We start from the raw sequence: 23995 nt of genomic DNA, 5'->3' as shown, positions 1-23995 counted from the left end.
ACTGATATAGAATATATAGTAATCTATTAAACAAGGAGACATGGCCAAAAATCTGGATTTTGAACTACATTTTTAACTGATCATGTTTCTGTAGTGTAGAGAGAGAGCTCCTGAGACATGAGGCCTGATATAAAAGACCTGGTGTAAGGCCTAAGGCCCAAACGGGTCAGGCCCTGCTGATATAAAGCAAAGTTAGCAAGAGTCAGCATATGAGCAAAAGTCAGGCCTGGTTACAAAACATGCCTGCTTGTAGGTTCACTGTCTGGAACATGAACTTGGCAAGAACATGGCTGATGTTGCAAAAACATAAATGCTCCTAAGTGCTAGGCACTGGACACTTGCATAATCATATTTCAGAAGGATCATGCCAGAGCATCCCGATACTAAGAGTGTAAACTCACTCCCCGAAGATACAGGGACACACTGACCCTTCCTAAGGATAAGGTCAGGATGACAGGCTGATGGCTAGAGACGTTTTGATTGAACCAACATGTACAAGACAAGGGGTGGCAACTAGCCGCATCAGAAGCACAATACGCATCTTGTCTGCATCAGTGTATCAAAGAGGTGTCACTGAGGTCCAGCCGAGGGGGGAGCAGAAAGTCTCAGCATTCACTCTGCTGTCCATTGTCATGGGCATACATGTATTAAGTGTACTTGTAGCATGTATAGGGCACTAATACCATGTTTTGTCAGCAATAAACCTGGCCAAGCGCCTTAGCCACCGAACAGAGTCTATGGTCTTCCTGAGAAGTTCAATCGAAGTCTGCTGTACGGGCTAACTGGCCAGAGCCAGTGCAGCATGCAGAGAGAACCCACATGCAGCCAACAACTAACAACAGTTGTTGTAACTTGGAAAACACACTGAAATCATGCAAATTTCAGTAAATAATGGCTACTGAGATCTGCTTTTGATGAATGAACCATAAACATCTATTCCCTAGGTAACGCAAACAAATTGATTATTTTTTAGGTTGGCTAGCTTAAGACACAATTAGTAAATTCAGAGTTTAGGCTTCATCTTAAACTTAATCACAGCACATGAATCTGCTTCTACAGAGTATGCTATTAGTCACTTCAGTTTTGTTTAAACTTGTCATATCAACTGAAAGCTTTAGGTAAAGTAAAGATAATGTCATAAGCAGTAAATCAGAGCTATTCGAACTTGATGATTTTCTGGTTGAACTCTCTCTACATGTAAACTTTAAACATGAGGAAACATAAGTGTATAGTAATTAGAATCATTAGTTTTTCTTCTGTATAATTTAACATTTATTTATTTTTTTTGGCAGGGGGTGGGGTGAGATTTTAATAGGCTGCCTTGTGATGCTAGGAAGAGGAATAGCTAAACTAATTTTTGTTCCAATAATAACTTCAATCTACAGTGCTTCTTTGTCTTGTAAGCACTTTCTGTGATAGAGAATCAGTTTAGTTGACCTTGGGTATCATGGTTGGTAACTAAGGCTGGTTTATACTACAGAGTTAAGTCGACATAAGGCAGCTTGCATCAACTAGGGTGACCAGACAGCAAATGTGAAAAATCGGGACGGGAGTGGGGGTAATAGGAGCCTATATAAGAAAAAGACCCCAAAATCAGGACTGTCCCTATAAAATCGGGACATCTGGTCACCCTAACATCAACCTAATTGTGTCAATGTACACACTACAGCCTTGCTCCCGCCAATGTAAGTGCCTTACTACACCAATGTAACTCCACCTCCACGAGCGACGAATGGCTTCTCTCAGTGTAGTTAGGCAATGCACTGTCAGTGTAGACACTGTGGATTACTTACTTTGGCTGTTGGCTGTCATTCTTGTCAATTTCACAGCTCTGCGCTGGAGCTGTGAAGTTGACAAGGCCACTCCCAGCTTGGGCTGTCACCCCAAAGTGGGGGGTGGGTTCCCACTAGAGCCTGGCTGCTTCCTGGGCTCCTAGTGCCCTGCTCCCAGGCTCCTGGCAGGGAGTGGGGAGCTGAGAGCTGGCCACTGTTAAGTTGGTGGAAGTGCTTCTAATGAGGATATGCAGTGCTGACAGAAGGAGGGCAGTGTGGACATGTAAGTCAACCTAACATCAGTCACCTTTAGTTTGTAGTGTGGACATGAGCCTAACAGTGATCAAAATAAACCCAGCCTTGCTGTTCCCAGTTGGGGTTAATCCCATAACATCTGTTTTATGCAGAACTCCAGATCTTTGATTAAGATTTCAAAGTTGCTGATCCAAGTCTTCCAAATCAACCTATTATTTGATAATTAGCCTACACTTGCATTAATGGTGGTTAATGTGTTCTTTTCTCAGCGTACACACACATTAATGGCGGCTAATCTCTTCTTCTCTCAGCAGTATAATTACATGAGCATAGTGCAGAACTTCGTAAAATTGCTTTGTGGTTGCTTAAAGGCTAGTTTAAAGCTATATACTGTATATTCAGAACTAGAAACTAACCATGTGTGTTAAGATCACTGTTAGAATTTCTTAATATAAATGATTACATTTGAGCTCAGTATTCTGTCAGCCTCATGTCTGCTTAATCAAAGCCAAGTTGCAAAGGAGAAATAAGGTTACAACACTGCCTAGATCCCTACTCATGGAATCCACTGCTCTTCCTTACATGGGTTTTGGTTTTGAGATTGGTGTTGGATTTTTACACTTGATTTTTGTGTTGAACTTAAATGCTTTTTTAAAGCTTTCTGTATTTAAAAGTACTTAAATTGTGGCTTATGGTTTTGGCTACATGTGAATTGTCCACTATGGTTGATCTGAAATGTAAAACTCTTTAGGGAATGCTTCTTGTCCCATGAGTGACCACTTTGGATTAACCATTTTAATACTTAAAATATTTGGGTGAAGGTCAGCTATCAAATGGATGTGTACTGTCTGCATCTTTTTATATCAAGGTGAGTGTCAGAGCCATGGGCTTTCATGCTTTCTGATGGAGGTCTTAAGCGTATCAGGACTTAATCAGAGCTCTCATACAGGCTGTGCTGCAAGTCTGAATCAGTGTGGATCCAGCACAAGAAACTGTGTGGTTGTCAGATCGATCAAGAAGGGATCCAAGACATTGTATTTGAAGACTTTTTGGATCAGTCTCTAGCTTAGAGGGGTTTTCAGAAGTCTAACTTTTCTCATAGTTCCTCTAAGGAGAAAATGTAGCGGAAGAAAAGCATGAGATGGGAAGAAACACCAATAGCCTTGTTGAATAAGGGGTTGAATCCAAAGGTCATTTTTAGCTTTGCATTGGTATAACCTGCTATTTTTCTTACTATTTAAAGAAGTGAATACTGTCTCCTGTCCAACACAAAATATTGTATTTACCTTAGCCTCTCTTGCTATACAGGCTGGACGCAAAGAAAGAAGTGACGCACTGAATTCTGCAATCGACAAAATGACTAAAAAGACCAGGGACCTGCGTAGACAGGTACAGAATAAATAAAATATTAATGTAATGAAGTAAGTGTTTACAGAAATAATGCAATTCTGAATGTTCCCTATTGGAAACGTTTTGTTTATTTGAGTACTCTGTGTTCTGTAATGGCAGTCGTTTTGCTCTTTTTTTCTTGCCTAGTTCATTGAAAGCTAGAAGCTTGCAGCGCTTTGTTTGGGTGACAGTATTAGGGTTTGAATTGTAATCCCCTATAGATAACCATACAGAGAAGATATTTTGGATGTTGAATTAAAATAAAACAAAACCTTTTGGACTCAAATTACAAACAAGTACACCTGCAGCAAGAGTGTGTATAATGGTAACACTTAAGGACAGTTCACTATTAAAGGAGAAAAAGTTCACTTTAAAACCAAATGTGGAGGTAGCAAAATATATAGGAGAGTTGAGTTTATTTTAACTTTTCAAAATCCTTACATTGAATTAAATACAAAAATAATAGTGTGATTTTAATATTCAGCAGAAAAAGCGCAGATTTAGTCACTGAAGCTAAGCCAATATCTCCACATTTTAAATAAATATTAATGTGCCCAAATGAGTTGTTGCACTGACTTAACTAATTTGATTAAATTGGCGCAAAAACTGCATGGCCAACCCCAATAGAGAGAGCCCTGGTCTCACACAGCAACAGAGGGAGCAATTACTAAACAAATATTCAAGATCCTTATTGTGGCAAACATTTTCTTCTTAATAAGATGCAAGAAAACAGCAGTTGAACTCTGTGCCAAAAAAAAACCCAACTAATTTTCATTTTAATTCTTAGCTCCGCAAAGCTGTTATGGATCATGTGTCCGATTCTTTTCTGGAAACCAACGTTCCACTTTTAGTATTGATTGAAGCTGCCAAGAATGGGAATGAAAAGGAAGTTAAGGAGTATGCACAGGTTTTCCGTGAACATGCCAATAAGTTGATTGAGGTAAGGTCATACAAACCAACTGAAGTTACCAATTTTACAAATTTTAGCTTAATTTCTAATTTGTTTTCAAACTGTATTCTAGCTGTTAACACTTTTTATAGTATAAATAGGCTTGGCAAATGCGGTTTTAATTTTTTCTAACTTCAACTATTAATATTTATTTTCTTTTGTACCCTTTTTCTCAATTCTTAGATATCATGGGGAAGAGAATTGGTGTTAGGGTTAGCGCAGTGTGGGAAGTGGTGTTGCAGGGGCTTCCTGCCAAGCTGAGAGGGCCAAGACACTCAGGCTCAAGTTGCAGGGGAGGCTGCAGTCCTGGCCTGGCAGAGCAGATATCTCCCAGCCAGGACTGTGAGGAGGACAAAGAGCCCTGGGCACGGAGTGCTGCTGTTGAACAGTGCCTGCCTGGGGATGACTCCTACACTCATGGCTGGTGAGTGAGGGAGTGGGGCCCTGACAGCAGAGTTGCAGAAGGTCTGTCATAGACCCACTCCCTCACTTGCATGACAGTGGGGCTGCAGTGTACGCTCTGTGCTACCACAGTGCCAGTGACACCCAGTCCCTGCAGGCACAAATGGGGGAGGCTGTGTTCCTGCCCACTGTTACCTATGATCAATATTTTTTCATCGATTTCAGCATGTCAATGGAAATTGATGTTTATTGACATCTATCGATTTTTAGATTGAATCTTGTCAAGCCTAGGTATAAACCTGCATGCTGACGGTTTTCTACAGACTAACTCACTTATGTAAGTGGTGATCCAACAGTTTCTTTTGCCATAGCTTGTGTTTTTTAGTGATCACATACAGCATAAAGAGATGCATCATATTTTCAAACCGTACTTTGAATGTTTTGTAAAGTTGTAGTTTCAACATGTGGATTTGTTGTTTGTCTGGGTATACTACACTAACTGAGATTAATTCTAAGCAGAGACATAAGTAATCACTGCCTCCTTCATGCTGGTGTCTTGAGTCCAAAATATATGTAAATATCATTTGAAACATCTATTATTGCTAGGTGAAATTGGTCTTTATGCAAAGGCTTATGGAATGAATGCTACAAACTTCTGTACAAAAATAAGAATTTGGATACAAAAACCTTAGATAAGGTCAACATAAGAATATTATTTGAAAACAAGTCGTCAAATGGAAAGTTTTCCTGTCTGTAAGACTGTTTTCTAAGAACACGAACTTAAATGGGAGACTTACCAGAGTTTTAATTAAAATACATAAAACAAGTCAATCCACCATAAAAGTTAATGTCTTTGGCAACTAGTATTGCAGTTAAGAAAAAAAATCAAGTTCATTCCAGGTCTTACTGCATATGTCTTAGTAATACTGACCTGCTGTCTTATTATTCACACTTAATTTTGTGCAGTGTTGCAAAAATTATAAAGGAATATAAATCTACAGTTGTAATTGTTTACTGCTTATGCATAGTTAGTTTTTGCCAAACCTTTAAATGTTCTGTTCTATTAATACTGTCAGTTGGTCGGTTGAATGATTAATTCTCACCACTAACCCCAATTGCAGTTTAAAAAAAAAAAAAAGTCAAATGCTGATCAAAATGTACTGTATAATAATGCTGTTCTGCTGTTGAACTACAAATTAGTCCATGTGACTTTTAGAATAATCTTGGGTCTTTCACACAACTCTTATTTATTTTTCTTCAGGAACAAGGCAATTGTCACTCTTTCATTGATCTGACTCTTGCATTAATTCTGCAAACCATTTTCTCACTAGTTTAAGAGACTCTTGGCACCATCGCACGTACACATAAGAGAGACTGTAAGGTCTTTCAGCACAGGAATCACATAAGGCTAGGTAATGTTTTCCTTGAAATAGTTAACACATAGTTAAACAGTTTGGAGGTACTATTCATAAATAAAGCAAAGGGAATTAATTTAGGTTGCCAGGACAACCTGAATTCCCTGACCACCTCCTAATACTTTTTGATTTAATTGGCTTATTCAGTGACCTCCTTGCCCCCAAAAACCTCTTTTGGTTTTGGTTGGTACTTGGTGTAAAGCTGTTCTGCCTTTTGGTTTCTCCATACATTATGCTTATTTGATTATATGGGAAGTGTGGAAAAATTAACTGTAATTGTCTGGAAATATCCTTTATAAAATCACATTTCTCCTGAAGTGTGGAACTTCTTTATGCAATTTTTGAATCTGGAAATCACCTTGTGATGTATGTCAAAGGAAATTGATAAGCTTTTGGTAAATATGCTGTGATACTTCTCTGGGGCCGGAGCTAACTGTAGACACATGTATCTAAATAGTGGTATGGGGGTATTCAGAAACTTGGGGGAGCTTTCCAAAATGTCCCCAAATTGTGCATGTCAAAGGCAAAAACAAGCTACATTGTAGCTCTCTAAAGTACACCTTGCAGATAATTCACATTTATTGCAATATATTCATCCATTTGAATATGAAGTCAAATGCAAACTGTTAGGGACACTCAGGGTCTAAGGCAATGGGCACCAACAAAGAAGCTGAAATAGGGACTGTGTTGTGGCTGAAACACTGAGAAACCAAAAGCAGTTACTGTTATGCAACTTTTAAATTTGGCTTTTGACTTTTATATGCTCAGTGTAGTAGCTTTAATGTAGTTTTAATGGCATTTTCTTAAAAAGATGAAATAATTCAAACTTTGCCTTCACTATTTAGCTAGTCTAGAGCTGGAATAAAGTCACTTCTATTCCAGAAATAGCATCCATATCAGCATAGCTATAAAGGTACAATTATACCACTGTAGTTATGCCAGTCAGTTTCCCCATGTAGACGAGCCCTCTGCTTCTACTAGTTCTAGCACTGAGCAGCTGACATTCTCAGCACATGAGGCATTATTGATCTTGCTTGTGTTTAAACACAAAGCTGCAAATTAAATTTTTTGGAGAGTCTGTGTAGTCATACATTCCGTTCTTCAAGAAAACGCTCTTGTGCAAGTATGCATTAAACAGAACACTTCTGACTAGAGTCAGACACTACTAATATGATGTGCTACATACAGCAACTCTTCAAGCAGCAAAGAATCCTGTGGCACCTTATAGACTAACAGACGTTTTGCAGCATGAGCTTTCGTGGGTGAATACCCACTTCTTCGGATGCAAGTGCACTTGCATCCGAAGAAGTGGGTATTCACCCACGAAAGCTCATGCTGCAAAACGTCTGTTAGTCTATAAGGTGCCACAGGATTCTTTGCTGCTTTTACAGAACCAGACTAACACGGCTACCCCTCTGATACATAAGCAACTCTTCAGAGATCTTTGGTAATCACTTACTCTACAGGCATAGTTACACTTCTGAAAGCAACATGATCTTTTGGGCTTGTTTACAGTGCACTGCAGTGCAAACTACAGGGGTGTGAATTGCAGAGCACACCAAAATGTTGTGCTCGAACCGTGTCACTGAACACGCAGCAGGCGTGAATTAAAAGGTACTTTGCTCGTGTTAACATAGTCCTGTCTGAAGGAGGACCATGTTAACATGAACCCTAGTAGGTACCTTTTAGTTTGCTCCAGCATAGTCCATACAGGGCATTGAGAGAGCAACATTTTGATGCACTCTTCAGTTAACACCCCTGTAGTCTGCAGTGCAGTGTAGGCATAGCCTAGATGTTTACAAAGCTCTTCCAGGAGTGTGCATTATACTAGAAACATTAGCTTCCAACCATCAGTCTCCTTTTTCTTAGAATGAATAGAGTGCCTTTGCAGGATCATACATAGTGTCAGTTTGCCTGTGAAGGAAGAAACTTAACTTTTTTAGCACTGCATTTGAATTAAGACCCCTTTTTGAAGACCTCTTGAACAGAATGAGCTGTTTGTCTGATCTGATAGTTGCTACATAAGGCTGTTTTAGGAATCTACTGTTGCGCAGAGGAAAAAAAAATCTACCTACATCTTCAGAAACTGTAGTACTACAGGAGGTTACTTAAAATGTTTTAGTAGAAGACATCCTACTTAGTGAGACTAGATGTGACTACTTCTGTCTGTATATTGCAGTATAAGTGTGCATGGTTCTTTATCATAATAGAGAGGTGGAACACCGGAGTTGTGGTGTTCCTCATGCTATAATTGACAGATTATAATAGTTTTTAAATGTAAAGCTCATTATTAAGGATGGCTTTTCTTAATGTGACTTAACTAGAGCACTCTTTTCAAAAAAACTGGAAAACAAATTCCAATATATTCCACCCTAAGAAATCCCCACATGGAAACCAGTAGACTTTACACCTGGACTTTCAGAACCCTGGCACCATTTGATCTACAGGAGTAACAGCTATCTTCTTTGTGGACCAGACACAAAGAATATATGCAATACATATTCTGCCAGTGATTTACACAGCTATTTTCTAGACAACAATAGAACACTGCGGATCAGGAATCCCAGGTTCTTGGCTTCAGGATGGAAGTATTGTCTAGGAGCTAAAGCAGTAGTTTCATCTAAGTGAGCACACTAGTTTGGCAAGTTCATTTTGAAAAGCAATATGGATGAAACTTGAATCTCTCATATTGGAGACCTGGTTCTAGTCTCAGCTATTCCTGAAGTGACTCTGCAGCCGTTCTCTCAACTTTTTTATAATGGGGGGAAAGATACTTGACTGCCTTCTGTGGCAGGGGGTACAAATGCTTGCTCAATAAGTAGGGTTTTGAAATGCACAGTAACAAAATACACATCAGCAGAGGTGACATTTGAACTCTGCCTTCTGGCTCCCTAGGCTAAACTTACTTTGTTGTATGCTCTTCTGTCCTCCTGGCAGAATGTCACCTGCCCTGGGGTGCAACCAAAATATGGAACATCCTACAAAAATCTGGCACACTTGAGAGGTCCGTGCATCACAGATACACAAAAGTTTCCATGTTCCAGAGAGCTTCAATTGGATGCCCAATTCAGTTTGGTGACTCAGTTTTAATAGAGGGGGGAAACTAATTATGTTTTATTAATTTGAGGGCTATGTGTGAATTGCCTCACTTCCTCCTACAGTACTGAATAGCATGCTTCAGATGGCTTTCAAAATCACTGTTCGCTAATTTAATGGGTTATCTTTTACACTGCATTATAATGGAATTAATACAAAAAAGAAAAATTGAATATCAAAAGAAGTTATTTTGAGAACAGATATGTTAAGGTGATATAGAAGTCCTGCAGAAATTTAGTTGAATTATAATGTCCCGAACTAAAAATGTAAGAGGTTACTCTTCTCCCCACTCATCTTCAGTAGCCTTGGCAGTCAAACCTACAGCCAGGATGAGTTGATTTAAATCACCAATTTTAATCACAGTTTAAATCTGCAAGCAAGAAACCCTGATTTAAGCAATCATTTTAACCATGTTTTCCATTTGTAATTTTTAGTTATTTTCTTAAGAAAAGTAGATTTTCTTTGGTAACCAATAAAACATGTTGATTTGCAACTAAATATAGCCTTTACACTAAATTTGGTGCTTCTTTTTGCTAATTATGAGGATACACTATCTATGCATATTCATTTAAGCAATTATATAGCTTAACTTACATTTATTCAGATTTTTAACTTTTCTATTTTTGTTAGAAAATGAAAAATGATTTATTAGGTTTTTTTTACTATTTGTGTCAAACTCTATATTGATGAAAATTCAAGTTAAGAATGTACAGAAATAACACTTGATTTTTTTTATTAAATAAAACTAACTCAAATGTGCTGGACATATGGAAAAAAAAGTTAGTATTTTTGCATTTAAAACTGGTTTATTAAACAAAGGAAGTGTAGTGGTGAATTGAACTGATTGTTTGCAGGTCACCATGTCCTTCAAGATTTTTGGAACTAGTGTATCTCATCTGCACATTTAAGTTTTATTCATAGATTGGAAGGAGAAAAGAAACTTTCTTGCTTGTTCAACTTCCTAGCTTGTTCAACTTCCTATTGGTTTCTTAATTCTTTTGACAATAGTGTCTTCTGCACAGAGACTAGTTCAGTTCAGTGACTAGTTCATTCCACTTGAACTAGTCATTGAACTGAATTAGTCGCTGTGCAGAAGACACTATTGTCAAAAGATGGTTTAGCATTTCAACAAACCCTGGTTCCAGGACTTAGCCAGTGACTTCTACCTGTTTGGTGGTTTGCCTCACTTAAAAATTGGGCAGAATTATTTCTTTTGGTCACAATGTCACACTGGGAGCTCATGGTTGGCTGATTATTCACCATAACCCCCAAATCTCTGAGTCACTGCTTCTCAGGATAGGGGACTATCCTGTGAGTATGGCCTAATTCTTTGTTCCTAGAGGTATACATTTACATTTGCCTATGTTAAAACACATTTGTTTGCGTGTGCCCAGCTTGCCAAGCAATTGAGATTGCTCAGAATCAGTGACCTTTCCTCTTTTATTATTTTCTCTTTCCCTCATTTTTTGTCACCTGAAAACTTTATTAATGGTGGTGGGTTTTTTTTTCTTTTCTTTTTTTCAGGTCTTGATAAATATGTTAAATAGCATAAGGTCAATAACTCATCCCTGTGGGACCCCACTGGAAAAAATACCTGCTTGATGACAATTCCTTGTTTATAATTACCTTTTGAGACCATGAGTTTGCCAGACGTTAATCCATTTAATGTGTGCCATGTTACTTTTTATCTTTCTAGTTTTTTAATCTGTTGTGCAGTACCAAGTCAAACGTGCTGGTTTGCCTTAATTATCCTCTTTTAATTCTTTATTAATCTAGTCCCATATTAGTTGCACCATTATCTTGCCCAAGATCAATGGCAGGTTCATTGGCCTATAATTACTTGGGTCGTTCTGTTTATCCTTTTTAGAAATTGGCATATTAGCTTTCTGGATCTATCCTAGTACTTCAAAACTTACTGAAAATCAACATTTATGGTCCAATGAATTCCTCAGCCAACTCTTTTAAAACTCTTGGACACAAGTTTTATATCTGGACCTGCTGATGTAAAAATGTTTAACTTTAGTAGCTAATGTAACATCCTCCAGAGATGCTAGTGGAATGGAAATAGCGTTATCCTCCTCATATGATGAGACTGGATCTGTTGTTCCCCAATATAGAATAGAAATACTGAATGCTTCCGCCTTTCTTGCATTTGTGGTTAGATGTTGACAGATACTTGGCTGTGTGCGCGTACGTGTTTTCTTTGTGTGCCACCCCAGCCCTGCACAGACAGCTGGCACAGCAGACCTCAAGCGAACCACACAACAGCCACAAGATCTGTTAAGGGGCAAAGGCACCCAGCCAGGTTTATCATTGACAAAGCATGGTACTAGTATTCCATAGATTCTACTATACCGCAAATACATGTATTCCTGTAACAACAGACCAGCTCAGTGAATGGCTGGACTTTTCGTTCCTCTCTAAGGCCAGACAAAGATACTTTCTCTGAGATACATTTTTATACCCCAATACGAACAAGTTGGTACTGCACTTTGACATAGTTACTGCCCCCTGATGTCGCTAGTTATCAGCCATTATCTCGTATATGTTGGTTTGACTAAAACATTTTTATTACGTACAGTCATCCTGACCGTATCTTTTAGGAAGGTAAACTATCACTTTTAGGAGGTTACAGTGTATTCCTGTTACCCTTAGGTAATGTTTTTGTACCATCCTTGATATCAGGATGTTCTGGTACTTAATACTGGGATGTTTTTGCCAGAGTACATTTTGATGAACACTTCTTAGGAATGTGTTATTTGCAATATTAGCCCTGTTTTTACCAAATTTTGTGAGCAGGTTTTGCCTCATACCAGGCCTCTTAGTACAAGGGCTTATATTTCAGGCGCTCTTCCTACTATAGCATTATTATGATAATTCTACCATTTCCATCTAGAAATAGGCCAATATAATTGTCAGGGTTCTTAAACTCCTTATTGCCCTTAACTCTGCTGGCCATAGATTTCTGCTGATGTGCCTTTGCTTCCCTATCAACTTTCTATCATTCCTAACTTCAGTGCAGCATGGTCAGTCTGCAGGTGGAACCGCCATCCCCAAATATATGGGTGTAGCTTCTCCAGAGCATACGCAATGGCATAACATTCTTTTTTGGAGACTGACCAGTGGCTTTCCCTCTCAACGTTTTTTGCTGAGAAACACAACAGGATGAAATTGTTGATCTGGTCCATCCTGCATTAAAACTGCTCCTACACCACGCTCAAATGCATCTGTGGTTACAATGAAAGGTTGGTCGAAGTCTGGGGCCCTTAGTACATGGTCAGATGTAAGGGCCTCCTTAAGCTGGTTAAAGGCTTTCTGACACTTCTCAGTCCACTGAACTGCATTTGGCTGTTTTTCCCTGGTTAGGTCTGTTAGTGGGGTGGCAATTTGGCTGTAGTGTGGTACAAATCATTGGTAATACCCAGCCATACCCAAGAAGGATTGGACCTGTTTCTTTAACTTAAGGACAGGCCAATTTTGGATAGCATTTACTTTAGCCTGTAGGGAGTTCAAAGTTCCGTGAACCACCTGGTGTCCAAGGTACGTGACCCTGTTTAGGCCTATTTGACATTTTTTGGCTTTAACAGTTAATCCTGCCTCTCTTATATGCTGAAAGACAGCTTGGAGGTGTTCCAGGTGTTCTGCCCATGAATCTGAGAATATGGCCACATCATCAAGGTAGGCTATTGCAAATTCCCCAAATCCAGCCTGAAGGTTATCTACCAGTCTCTGGAAAGTTGCAAGTGCATTTCGCAGTCCGAAAGGGAGCACATTCAATTCATATAGCCCTACATGAGTGATGAAGGTTGACCTTTCCTTGGCGGGGTCATCTAGCAGCACTTGCCAGTACCCCTTAGTTAAGTCTAAGGTTGAGATGAAATGGGCATGTCCCAGTTTCTCCAATAGCTCAACTGTGTGTGGCATTAGATAGTTTTCTGGGCAAGTTACAGCATTTAGCACAAGCGGATTTCCCCGTCTGGTTTGGGAACCAGACCCATTGGAGAGGCCCATGCACTCAAAGAGGGGTGGATTACACCCATCTGTAATGTCCTTGATCTCCCTTTCTATTGCGGTTTTGGCTTGTGGAGCCATCCGGTAGAGTTGGGCTCTAATTGGGTGAACATCACTTGTGTCAATGGAGTGATGCGCCCATTCTGTGTATCCTGGGGTGGCTGAAAACATTGGTGCAAAGCTGGTGCTCCTGGATTTGCTGTCGCTGCTTACGCCCAAGGGTGATGGAAAGGCTCACCTCTTCTACGCCACCATTGCTTTTTCCTTCATAGTAGACTCCTTCAGGCCTCTCGGCGTCATCTCTCTCCTGGGCTGTAAACTGGAGAATCTTGATTTCTCAGGTATAAAAGGGCTTTAGAGAATTAACATGGAGGTAATTAACAGCTCCCAGACACTCTCGGACCATAAATAGCCCCTCCCACCATGCTTCCATCTTATTGGCCTGGAGCACTTTCAGGACCATGACTTGGTCAGCTACTTTGAAGGAATGCTCTCTGGCATGTTTATCATACCAGACCTTTTGCTCTTGTTGAGTATCCTGTAGGTTTTCTCGAGCAAGGGCTAGAGAGTCCTTGAGGGTATTTTGCAGGTTGGTTACAAAGTCCAAAATGTTAGTTCCTGGGGAAGATGTAACCCTCTCCCATTGCTGCTTCACCAACTGTAATGGCCCCTTAACTTCGTGTCCATAAACGAGTTCAAACAGTAAAAATGCCAAACTGGGATGTGGTACCACCCTGTAGGCAAAGAACAGCTGCCGCAGCACTAGATCCCAATCATTGGAGTTCTCATTCACAAATTTACGTATCATGGCCCTCAAAATTCCATTAAACTTCTCCACTGGGCCATTCGTTTGGTGGTGGTAAGGGGTGGCAACCAAGTTGTTTACCCCATGAGTTTTCCAAAGACGTTTCGTTTCCATCATGGAGCTGGATGGCTGGGCTTGATTTGGGTCTGTCTTCTCTGTGGCATGCTGCTTTGGGAAGACTGTTTTTTCTAAGGTTTTGGTGCCTGACCTCAACCTCATGCACAGGGCTGCCCTACTCTAGCCTAGCTATTACATTGCCATGAAGCTAGAGAGAGAGAAAAAATAAACTGCTTGTTGGACTCCCTGGCTTGGCAGGTTGAACCCTTTGCTTGCCTGTTCTCCCTCAGGCAGCAAAGGAAAGTGCGGGGAGGGGGAGAACTCCCTGGCTTTGCAGGCTGCCAAAAGGAAAAATGTCTTTTTTAAAATCCTGAGGTCTGTGCTTCTGGTTCAAAATGATCCCACCGCTCTGACACCATGTCAAGGCTGATTCCCCACTCTGGCACTCCGAGTGCAGAAGGTGGGGGCCCGCAAGGATTCTAAAAATTTAATACTGGCCACTCCAGGCTGGTATTAAACTCCCAAGGTTACAGCTTCTCTCTGACCTTTGATGGGCCGATGCCGCCACCACGCAAATCCAAACCCCTTGAAATCCAGGAAGGCGCACTTGGGAATTCCTTCCTGTGGGGTACCCTCAAGCCCTTTCAACTCCCCTCTGGGGAATAGCTGAGAAAGAAAACAAAGGAAATTAGCTGTTGCCCTAGCTAATTAAACAACATATGCACAAACCTCTTAGGACACCAAAAATCCAATCTTGTTCTTAAAGGGTAAATTTTATTAAAAAAACAAAAAGAAAAAAAATACATCTGGAACTTAAGCTTTTCCTAGGTTTAAAAAAACCCACTTACAAAAATTAAACATCAAGAATAACCTTCTTGAGGTCCAGCTTAAAGGTTACAAGCAAAACAAAGCATTTGAGGTTAGCACATAGGAGTCCACAAGCCAATAAGAAATAAACCTAATTGCGTCTTTCTAAACATTCCTGATTTACTTACATATCTGGGTTATTAAATAAGTAGTTCTAGATATGATCTGATGAATTTCATATTTGGTCTTCAGCTTCTCACAGCATAATTGCTCCCTGTTCCCCTCTTTCCTGGAGAACCACAACACCCAGACAAAGGGAAGGTTTCTTTTTCCCCACTTTTAAAAAGCTCTAGCCCTCCCATTGGCTCTTCTGGTCAGGTGCCCACTCTTTTCCTTTTACCTGTGGGCTTGTTAACCCTTTACAGGTAAAGCAAGTAGAGAACAGCCACTAAGAGGAATTTTATAGCTAACTGGCAGTCTGGGTGTCCATAAAAGAGCTACCTCCTCTCATTTATCACACTTACTGTCGACTTCTCCTTTCATCCATTTATGTATTTTTATTTTTTGTATAGCAGCCTTCACTTCCCCTCTAAACCAGGTCAGGTTTTTTAACCAGCCCAGCCTGCTGATTGTGGCTTTTGGGGCCTTTAGTAAGGTGTTTTTGAATGATTCCCAATTGTCATTCACATTTTTCTGATTAAATTTTCTCCCAGCTGATTTGGTTCATAATTGTTTTCAGCTTTGTGGAATTGGCCCTTTTTAAGCTCTGTGTGTGTAATATTACTGGTCTGGACTTTATTCTGCTTGCACATTATAAATGTGATCAAGCTATGATCACTTGTACCTAAGCTACCATTCATTTTTTATTCTGTGATCAGGTCCTCTTTATATGTTAAGTCAAGGTCTAATAAAGAATTCCACTGTGTTGGCTGCAACATTTTTTGAGGTAGGAAATTGTCATCTATAATGCTTAGAAATTCCAGGGATGCTTTAGTATTGGCAGCATGAGACCTAGCATATGCCACTCAAATTGAAGTCCCCTCATGATCACAAAGTTTTATTCCTACACCTTATAGATAGGCATATTAGGAGGCAGTTATCCTGTTCCTTAGTGTGATTTGGTGATCTGTAGCACTTACCAATTAATACCCCCAAAACATCCATTTTTGTAATTTAAATAACTGATTTTTATCCATTGTGCCTAAGGCAGAACCTGCTGTTTGCTCCCTAGGGGAGACAGCAGAATCTTCAGGCTTACTGTGTGACTCTCCAGTCCCCTCACTAGACTATCCTGAAACATGGCTTCCATTCCAACCAAAGTTGTCTGTCATTGCCTGGTTGAGTTTTCCTTTCCCTTCTCGAAGTGTTCTTATATGCATGTGTTACCTTAACAGCTGGACTTTGACCATCATAATATTTGGCACACGCCACTAAATGTCAGGAGACAACTTTGTAAAATCAACTTCAGTGCTTCAGTTTCTATTTCAAAAGTGCAACACCAGTAAATGTTGAGAAAAGAAAACTTGTGTCCACATTTTTAGTAGGTCAGAAAAACAAAACCTTTAATTTTTTGACTTTTGCCAGCTATCTTGTACTATGCAATTTAATTGGAAGACTTTTTTTTAAGCTTTAAAAAAGGGATTGTAGTGATTCAGTTAAAAAGGTACTTTAGAAAGAAGTCCCTGATGGATGCTTGCAGTAGGCATTTGTCACCTAGAAATGATATGGACTTGACTCACGGTCTGCTGAAGGATATTTTGGGATGGGGATGTTTCTAATATTTTAAAATTGAATAATTTTTTTCCCACTTCCTTCAGCACCCTTGTGTCCTGCTCTTAGGTGGGATTTTACCTTAATGCCTTTACTTCAAAGAAGCCTTCATGTAAGACCAGGGAGCAGAGCTTTCTGTGTGCTCTTTCACAGGCATCAATTTCTTAGTCCCCGCCCCCTTCAGCTATGCTGATTATTGAAAGGGATTACATACGCAGCTTTTCTTAGGGCATTAGGGTGTCTCACATGTAGAGATTATTTTCCCATGGTCAGTGAGGACTTACTCAATGAGAATCAAATTACAAATTATGTTTTTAGTAAGAATGAAATTCTGGTGCTTCCTTCTCCAACAATGATCTATTTCAGGGATTAGTGAAATTTTTCCATTTGTGATCTCAAACTCATTCACTCTTTCCCATATCCTACAGTAAGTTTCACTTGGTCCCAGAATTCCTGCCTCAAAAAGCCTTAAATGTGGTAATTTATATACTAGTATATACTCATCTTATTAAAAACTTCATGACTTCTGTATAAGCCAGTGCAATATCTCAATTAAATCTAGTTGCTGCAGTTGAAGGTTATTTCAACCAGAAGAGCTAGAAAATACTTTTTTCTAACATGAAAGCTTAAAATCTGTTTTTTAAAAAAGTAGACACCTGGAAAATGGTTTCAAACGTGACCAGAAATCACTGGAGGTGCAATCCCCACAATGAGCCCCCTGGCTTCAGGAATGATTGAGACATACCTATTGCATACATATTAGATATGTAACTTATTTGGGTTCAGGGCATTACCTATATTTAAAGGTTCTGACTACATGACTACACAACTTTATATATACTGTGACAAAGTTCCTCCTCTACCTTGGTGGATCCTGCGCATATTGGCGGATTTGCTGGCCTCACAGATTCAACCTGTGGGTCGGGAAACAGCCCAGAGACCTTCTCCTCTAGTAGAAGCCACAGTCCAGATCAATTCCTCCTGTGTATGATCAGGAGTTGGGAGGTTTGGGGGGAACCTGGGCCCGCCCTCTATTCCGGGTTCCAGCCCAGGGCCCTGTGAACTGCAGCTGTCTAGAGTGCCTCCTGGTACAGTTGCACGACAGCTACAACTCCCTGGGCTACTTCTCCATGGCATCCTCCCAATACCTTCTTTATCCTCACCACCGAACCTTCCTCCTGATGTCTGATAACGCTTGTACTTCTCAGTCCTCCAGCAGCATGCCTACTCACTCTCAGCTTCTTGCACGCATCTTGTTCCCAGTTCCTCGCATGCACTTCCTCTCCTCTGGCTCCCTCTGGCCTGACTGGAGTGAGCCCTTTTATAGCATCAGAGGGGCCTTAATTAGAGTCAGGTGCTTAGCTGCCTCACCTGACTCAGAGCAGGTTAATTGGAGTCAGGTGTTCTCATTAGCCTGGAGCAGCCCCTGCGCTGATCACTCAGGGAACAGAAAACTGCTTATCCAGTGGCCAGTATATCTCCCTTCTACTCCTCTGCTGTTCCCAACAGGCCTGGGTCTATCACAATACAGAGAAGGGAAATGACTGACTTTGGGCAAGCTTGGCTGAGCTGCAACTAGAACGTAGGTCTCCCAAAATCATCCTGCCTTTCTAGTATCTATCATTCCACTTATTAATATTTTTGTTTTTAATCCTTCTCGTGTTCAAATTCTGACCATTTAATAGCAAATGGGATATATATATATATATATATATATATATATATATAGCTTATACTGTGTGAAGTATGGTTTGTATCAGGGCTTGTCTACACTTACATTTTATAGCACTCTAACTTGCTGGCCCAAGGGTGTGAAAAATCACCCCCCTGAGTGCAGCAAGTCTGAGCGCTTTAAAGCACTAGTGTAGACAGGCTCTGAGCACTGGGAGCGCTTGGAGTTAATCCCCTCATGAAGGTGGATTGCCAGGAGCGTGCTCTCCCAGTGCTCGCGCACGACCACACTCGCACTTCAAAGCGCTGCCGCAGGAACATTCCCGCAACAGTGCTTTGAAGTTTCCAGTGTAGACATACCCTCAGTCCCGTTGTAACTGAAAATCAGAAGTTTAAGTCACAGATGAAAAGTCAAATATTTTGCCTCTTCTCAATATGACATCAGAATCAAATATTGACATGAAACTATGTACTTCTGAATTCTTGGGCTTTAATCTATCTAGGCTCATACCACAGTCCTTACCGTGGTATCTGAATCCCTACTTTCTCTGATCAGTGAGCTATTTTATCAGAATTCCCTGAAAACCAAAATCCCTATTTGATTTGTGATTTTGAGTTCAAAGGTAAGTTTGTGTTAGAGGAAAAAATGGCCCCAGATTCAGGGTGAGGGAAAGGCTGAGACACAAATGAAAAAAGATTTATTGAATTGTGCGTTTCCCATGTTAGAGAGAGAGAGAGCAAAATATATAAAGTCTGTATTCAACCATACAGGAGGCCAAGTCCATTTTTCTTTAACTAATTTAGCTATGGATAATCCAGACAGTTTAAAACAAATGTGTAGTAAATGACCAACATTTCTTTAATATACCATCTAATATCTGATGCATCTTCCAGACCTAGCTAACCTCCCTCAGCAAGCTAATTATAATCAGCTAATCTTTGCATATTAATTGATTTGATGCATTTAATATCTTTAGAACACTATCTTCACAGCTTCATAATTGCAAGCAACATAGGAAAACTTCACCAAAGAGTTGTTCTCTTGTATTTCTCAACAAAACAAGATGTACAAACTCAGTACAGCATACACAAATGAAAACAAACCATTCTTTTTATAGTACAAACTTTGTGTAGCATCTTACACAGCATCTGAACACTACACAGAATCGTGCGTGATAGCAGGTTCCATAAAATGTTGGTATATGAAAGATGGGCACTGAAAGTGTTCACCAATTCATGGGGGCAATATCAGAGGGAGAAGAAAAACTGGGCATAGGCAAAGGACTTATTTAAGGTGAAATCTAAGATGAAATCTGAAAAGAAATAAAGACTAAAATGGAGAGAGAGAGAAGCTGTCTGAGCTGAAACAAGCAAATGGAGAGTTTGAAATGAAATAGATGCACTTTTGAACTGAATCTTGAGATGAATGGGCAGTTGGTGATGGTTTTCAGCATTCTCCTTATTCACTGGTCTTAAAAGGAGCCATACAAGGGAGGTGCAGTAGTCAAAATAAATGGAGATAAACCTGAATGAATATTTGTCAGCAGAGCAAAGTCATGACAATACTGCTGTATATGAAGATTGCTGAAGAGGTGGCAATTGGTACATTTACAAATTAAGCTTTCAGGCCAAAGGAAGATGCCAAGGTTATGGACAGTGGAAGCAAATGGGAATTAGAGGAGCTGGCATTGATTGAGGTTATTAGTGTCTGTCTCCCTCTCTCATTCCTCCATAGAAGCACAATTCTCTTCAGTGACAGGCAGAGACAAGGAGTAGGAAAAAGTCATTATAAGGTGTTACACAAATGTACTTGCCTTATCAGTGTAAAAGTGTTTGACTTTTTTTTAAAAAAGTCAGGATAGGTGGAAAGCAGTAAAAGGCTAAATTACTTTCTACTCTAGATATCTCAATCTTTTCATCCCAACAACACTTACTTAAATAGCTTTTTTACATGGTCCATGAATGGCTACCTGTGTCACAGTATTTTAATTCTTCATGTATAAGTTACCAACAATAGCTTATTAAAATTTACGTAGGTGCCAATTGCATTCTTATTAATCACTTACAGTATTGGAGTTGAGACAAGTAATGTCATCAGATTCATTTGTAGAAGGAATTCCTCCAGTAAGTATTACTTTCTCTGACTTTTTTCAGAAGTGCAGTTTACTTACAAATCCTATCAAACTTAATGTAAGCCAGAGGTGCTATGCATCACTGAAAATTGGGTCAATTGGATAACTATAGGCACCACATTTGAAATTTTTGGCTAAAGTCTATACAATTAATAATCTTTGCTTGCTAGTCATAGGTGAGGAGAGAGAGAATTCTGGTATCCAATTCACCTGATCTAGTAGCCACAATGCATAGATGGGTTTTGTTGGTGAAAGTGATGTCTGAAAGACTGCCTCTAGTAAAACAAACTGATTTTTGAATTCTTGTTTGCTATCCTTCATACATTATGAAATGTCCTAAATTACATTAACCAGCCTCCATGTACCATAGAAATGGTAAGTGGTTGAGCAGGAAATAATGGCAGTGGAGAAAGAGAATGGACATCCCAGCCAAGTACAAGTAACTGACTTAAGGTTCCAATACAAAGAGCTACTAAAAAATGTAAATTTAGGACCACAAGGTGTGTTCATACCAAGTCTTAGCTAAGGTAGGTGCATGATAAAATGTTGGCTGTCTCACCTGACGGTAGACAGAAAAGATCACAGCATTTTTAATCTTCATGACCACCTGCACTTTTGACCCATTTCCTGTCAGAATCTGTCATATGGAGAGATGTATAGACTGCAACAGTTGGGATTTCCTGGCATAGCCAAAGTAGACTCAAATGTTGAGGGCCATAGAGACCATTCTAAATATATAAGCCAAAGCAGGCGTATTGAAGCACTTTGACAAAAATTCAAAACAAGTGAAAGTAGAATTTTCTTTTGACAGAAAATCTGTAGAACACAGATGTGATCTGAAATGAAATACTGCTTTCTGCACTGGCTCCCCAGTCCAGTTCATTTTATTATAGCCAAAATATTTCAGTGTATTGACCTATTATTCTATGAAGGTTCATATACAACACTAACTACCGTACTGATTGTTTTTCAGTAGTGCATTAAGGCTACATGACTAAACATCTCATGTGTTTTCTCATCCTCTCCTCAGGAGAAGCATGTGCATTTGAAGTGTCTCCTTTGGGTCTGATTTCATAGATTAAAGGTCAGAAGGGACCATTATGATCGTCTAGTTCAACCTCCTGCACAACGCAGGCCACAGAATCTCACCCACCCACTCCTGTAACAAACCCCTAACCTATGTCTGAGGCACTGACGTCCTCAAATCATGGTTTAAAGACTTGAAGGTGCAGAGAATCCTCAAGCATCTGACCCGTGCCCCATGCTACAGAGGATGAATGAATACCCACTTCTTCAGACGCATGTGACTTCGCATGCATCTGACGAATGCGTCTGATGAAGTGGGTATTCACCCACGAAAACTTATGCTCCAATACGTCTGTTAGTCTATAAGGTGCCACAGGACTCTTTTTTTGTCAAAGTTTCTTAGCACATTCCCACTTTTTGTGCCAAGGTCAGTGATAAAATAAGATTGGTACCAAAACTGATCCCTGAGGAACTCCACTAGTAACCTCCCTCCAGCCTGACAGTTTACCTTTCAGTATGACCCGTTGTTGTCTCCCCTTTAACCAGTTCCTTATCCACCTTTCAATTTTCATATTGATCCCCATCTTTTCCAATTTAGCTAATAATGCCCCATGTGGAACCGTACCAAATGCCTTACTGAAATTGAGGTAAATTAGATCCACTGCATTTCCTTTGTCTAAAAAATCTGTTACCTCTTCAAAGAAGAGATCAGGTTGGTTTGGCACAATCAACCTTTTGTAAAACCATGTTGTAGTTTGTCCCAATTACCATTGACCTCATGTCCTTAACTACTTTCTCCTTCAATTTTTTTTCCAAGACCTTGCATGCTGCAATGTCAAACTAACAGGCCTGTACTTACCCGGATCACTTAGTTCCTATTTTTAAGAAAGGGAAAATTTTTAGCAATTCTCCAGTCATACAGTACAATCCCTGAGTTTACAGATTCATTAAAAATTCTTGCTAATGGGCTTGCAATTTCATGTGCCAGTTCCTTTAATATTCTTGGATGAAGATTATCTGGGCCCCATTAAGCTGTTTGAGTTTGTCTTCTACCTTGGATGTGGTAATATCTACCTCCATATCCTCATGCCCATTTGTCATCCTACCATTATCCCTAAGTTCCTCATTAGCCTCATTAAATACTGAGACAAAGTATTTGTTGAGATATTGGGCCATGCCTTGATTACCCTTAACCTCCACTCCATCCTCAGTGTTTAGCCGTCCCACTTCTTCTTTCTTTGTTTTCTTCTTATTTATATGGCTATAGAACCTTTTACTATTGGTTTTAATTCCCTTTGCAAGGTCCAACTCTACATGGCTTTTGGCCTTTCTCACACTATCCCTACATGTTCTGACCTCAATAAGGTAGCTTTCCTTGCTGATCACTCCCATCTTCCACTCCTTGTAGACTTTCTGCTTTTTCTTAATCACCTCTCTGAGATGCTTGCTCATCCAGCTTGGTCTACAACTCCTGCCTATAAATTTTTCCCCTTTCCTGGGATGCAGGCTTCTGATAGTTTCTGCAACTTTGACTTGAAGTAATTCCAGGCCTCCTCTGCCTTTAGATCCATAAGTTCTTGAGTTAAGGAAGTGGATTGGATTGATTTCCTTAATTTTTTTAAAATTAGCCCTTTTGAAATCAAAAACCCTAGTCACAGATCTATTTTTGTTTATCCTTCCATTTAGTTTGAACTGAATTAGCTCATGATTGCTTGAACCAAGGTTGTCCCCTACAATCATTTCTTCTATGAGGTCCTCACTACTCACCAAAACCAAATCTAAAATGGCATCCCCTCTTGTTGGTTCAGCAACTACTTGGTGAAGGAATCCATCAGCTATCACATCCAGAAAAATCTGAGCCCTATTATTATTACTAGCACTTGTCCTCCAGTCTATATCTGGAAAGTTAGTCTCTCATGTTCACACAATTCCCGTTAGTATTTACTTCATTAAAAATATTAAAGAGGTTTCTATCCAAATCAGATCCCGGTGGTCTATAGCACACCCCAAGCACTATCTCAGGGGAGGCTCTAATAGCTTTCTTCCCCAATGTGATTTTTGCCCCCACAGTCTCTGTCTTATCCATTCCATCACTTATTTCTTTACAGTCTACCTCATCATTGATATACAATGCTACTCCACCTCCGTTGCCTTTATTCTTGTCTTTCCTAAACAGCACATACTGTTCAATACCTGTACCCCAGTCATGACTACTATTCCACCATGTTTCTGTTATCCCTATAATATCGAGCTTCACTTCCTGCACCAGTAGCTCTAGTTCCTCCATTTTGTTACCTAGGCTCCTCGCATTAATGTACAAGCATCTTAATTTTTGCTGTTTGGCTTCACTGACATTCTTTACCCGATTAGGCACAGACATTCTACCACCAATATCACCTATTAGACTGGTATCTACACTACCCTTTCTCCTTATGTCC

At 39.8% G+C, this 23995-nt stretch overlaps 1 protein-coding gene across 1 annotated transcript in view; it reads left to right on the top strand.

The window, feature by feature from the left end:
- CTNNA1 (catenin alpha 1) overlaps positions 1-23995 on the top strand; it is a 220161-nt gene that overhangs the window by 130099 nt on the left and 66067 nt on the right. The window contains exons 8-9 of the mRNA XM_045027314.1: positions 3336-3416; positions 4204-4356. Coding sequence (XP_044883249.1) covers positions 3336-3416; positions 4204-4356 — 234 coding nt within the window. The remainder of the gene's footprint in view (positions 1-3335; positions 3417-4203; positions 4357-23995) is intronic.

The sequence above is a fragment of the Mauremys mutica genome, chromosome 8 (genome assembly GCF_020497125.1).
Source record: "Mauremys mutica isolate MM-2020 ecotype Southern chromosome 8, ASM2049712v1, whole genome shotgun sequence".
Taxonomy (NCBI): Eukaryota; Metazoa; Chordata; order Testudines; family Geoemydidae; genus Mauremys; species Mauremys mutica.
Note: the sequence above shows the minus strand (reverse complement) of the source record. Positions and strands in the feature narration are given on the sequence as shown.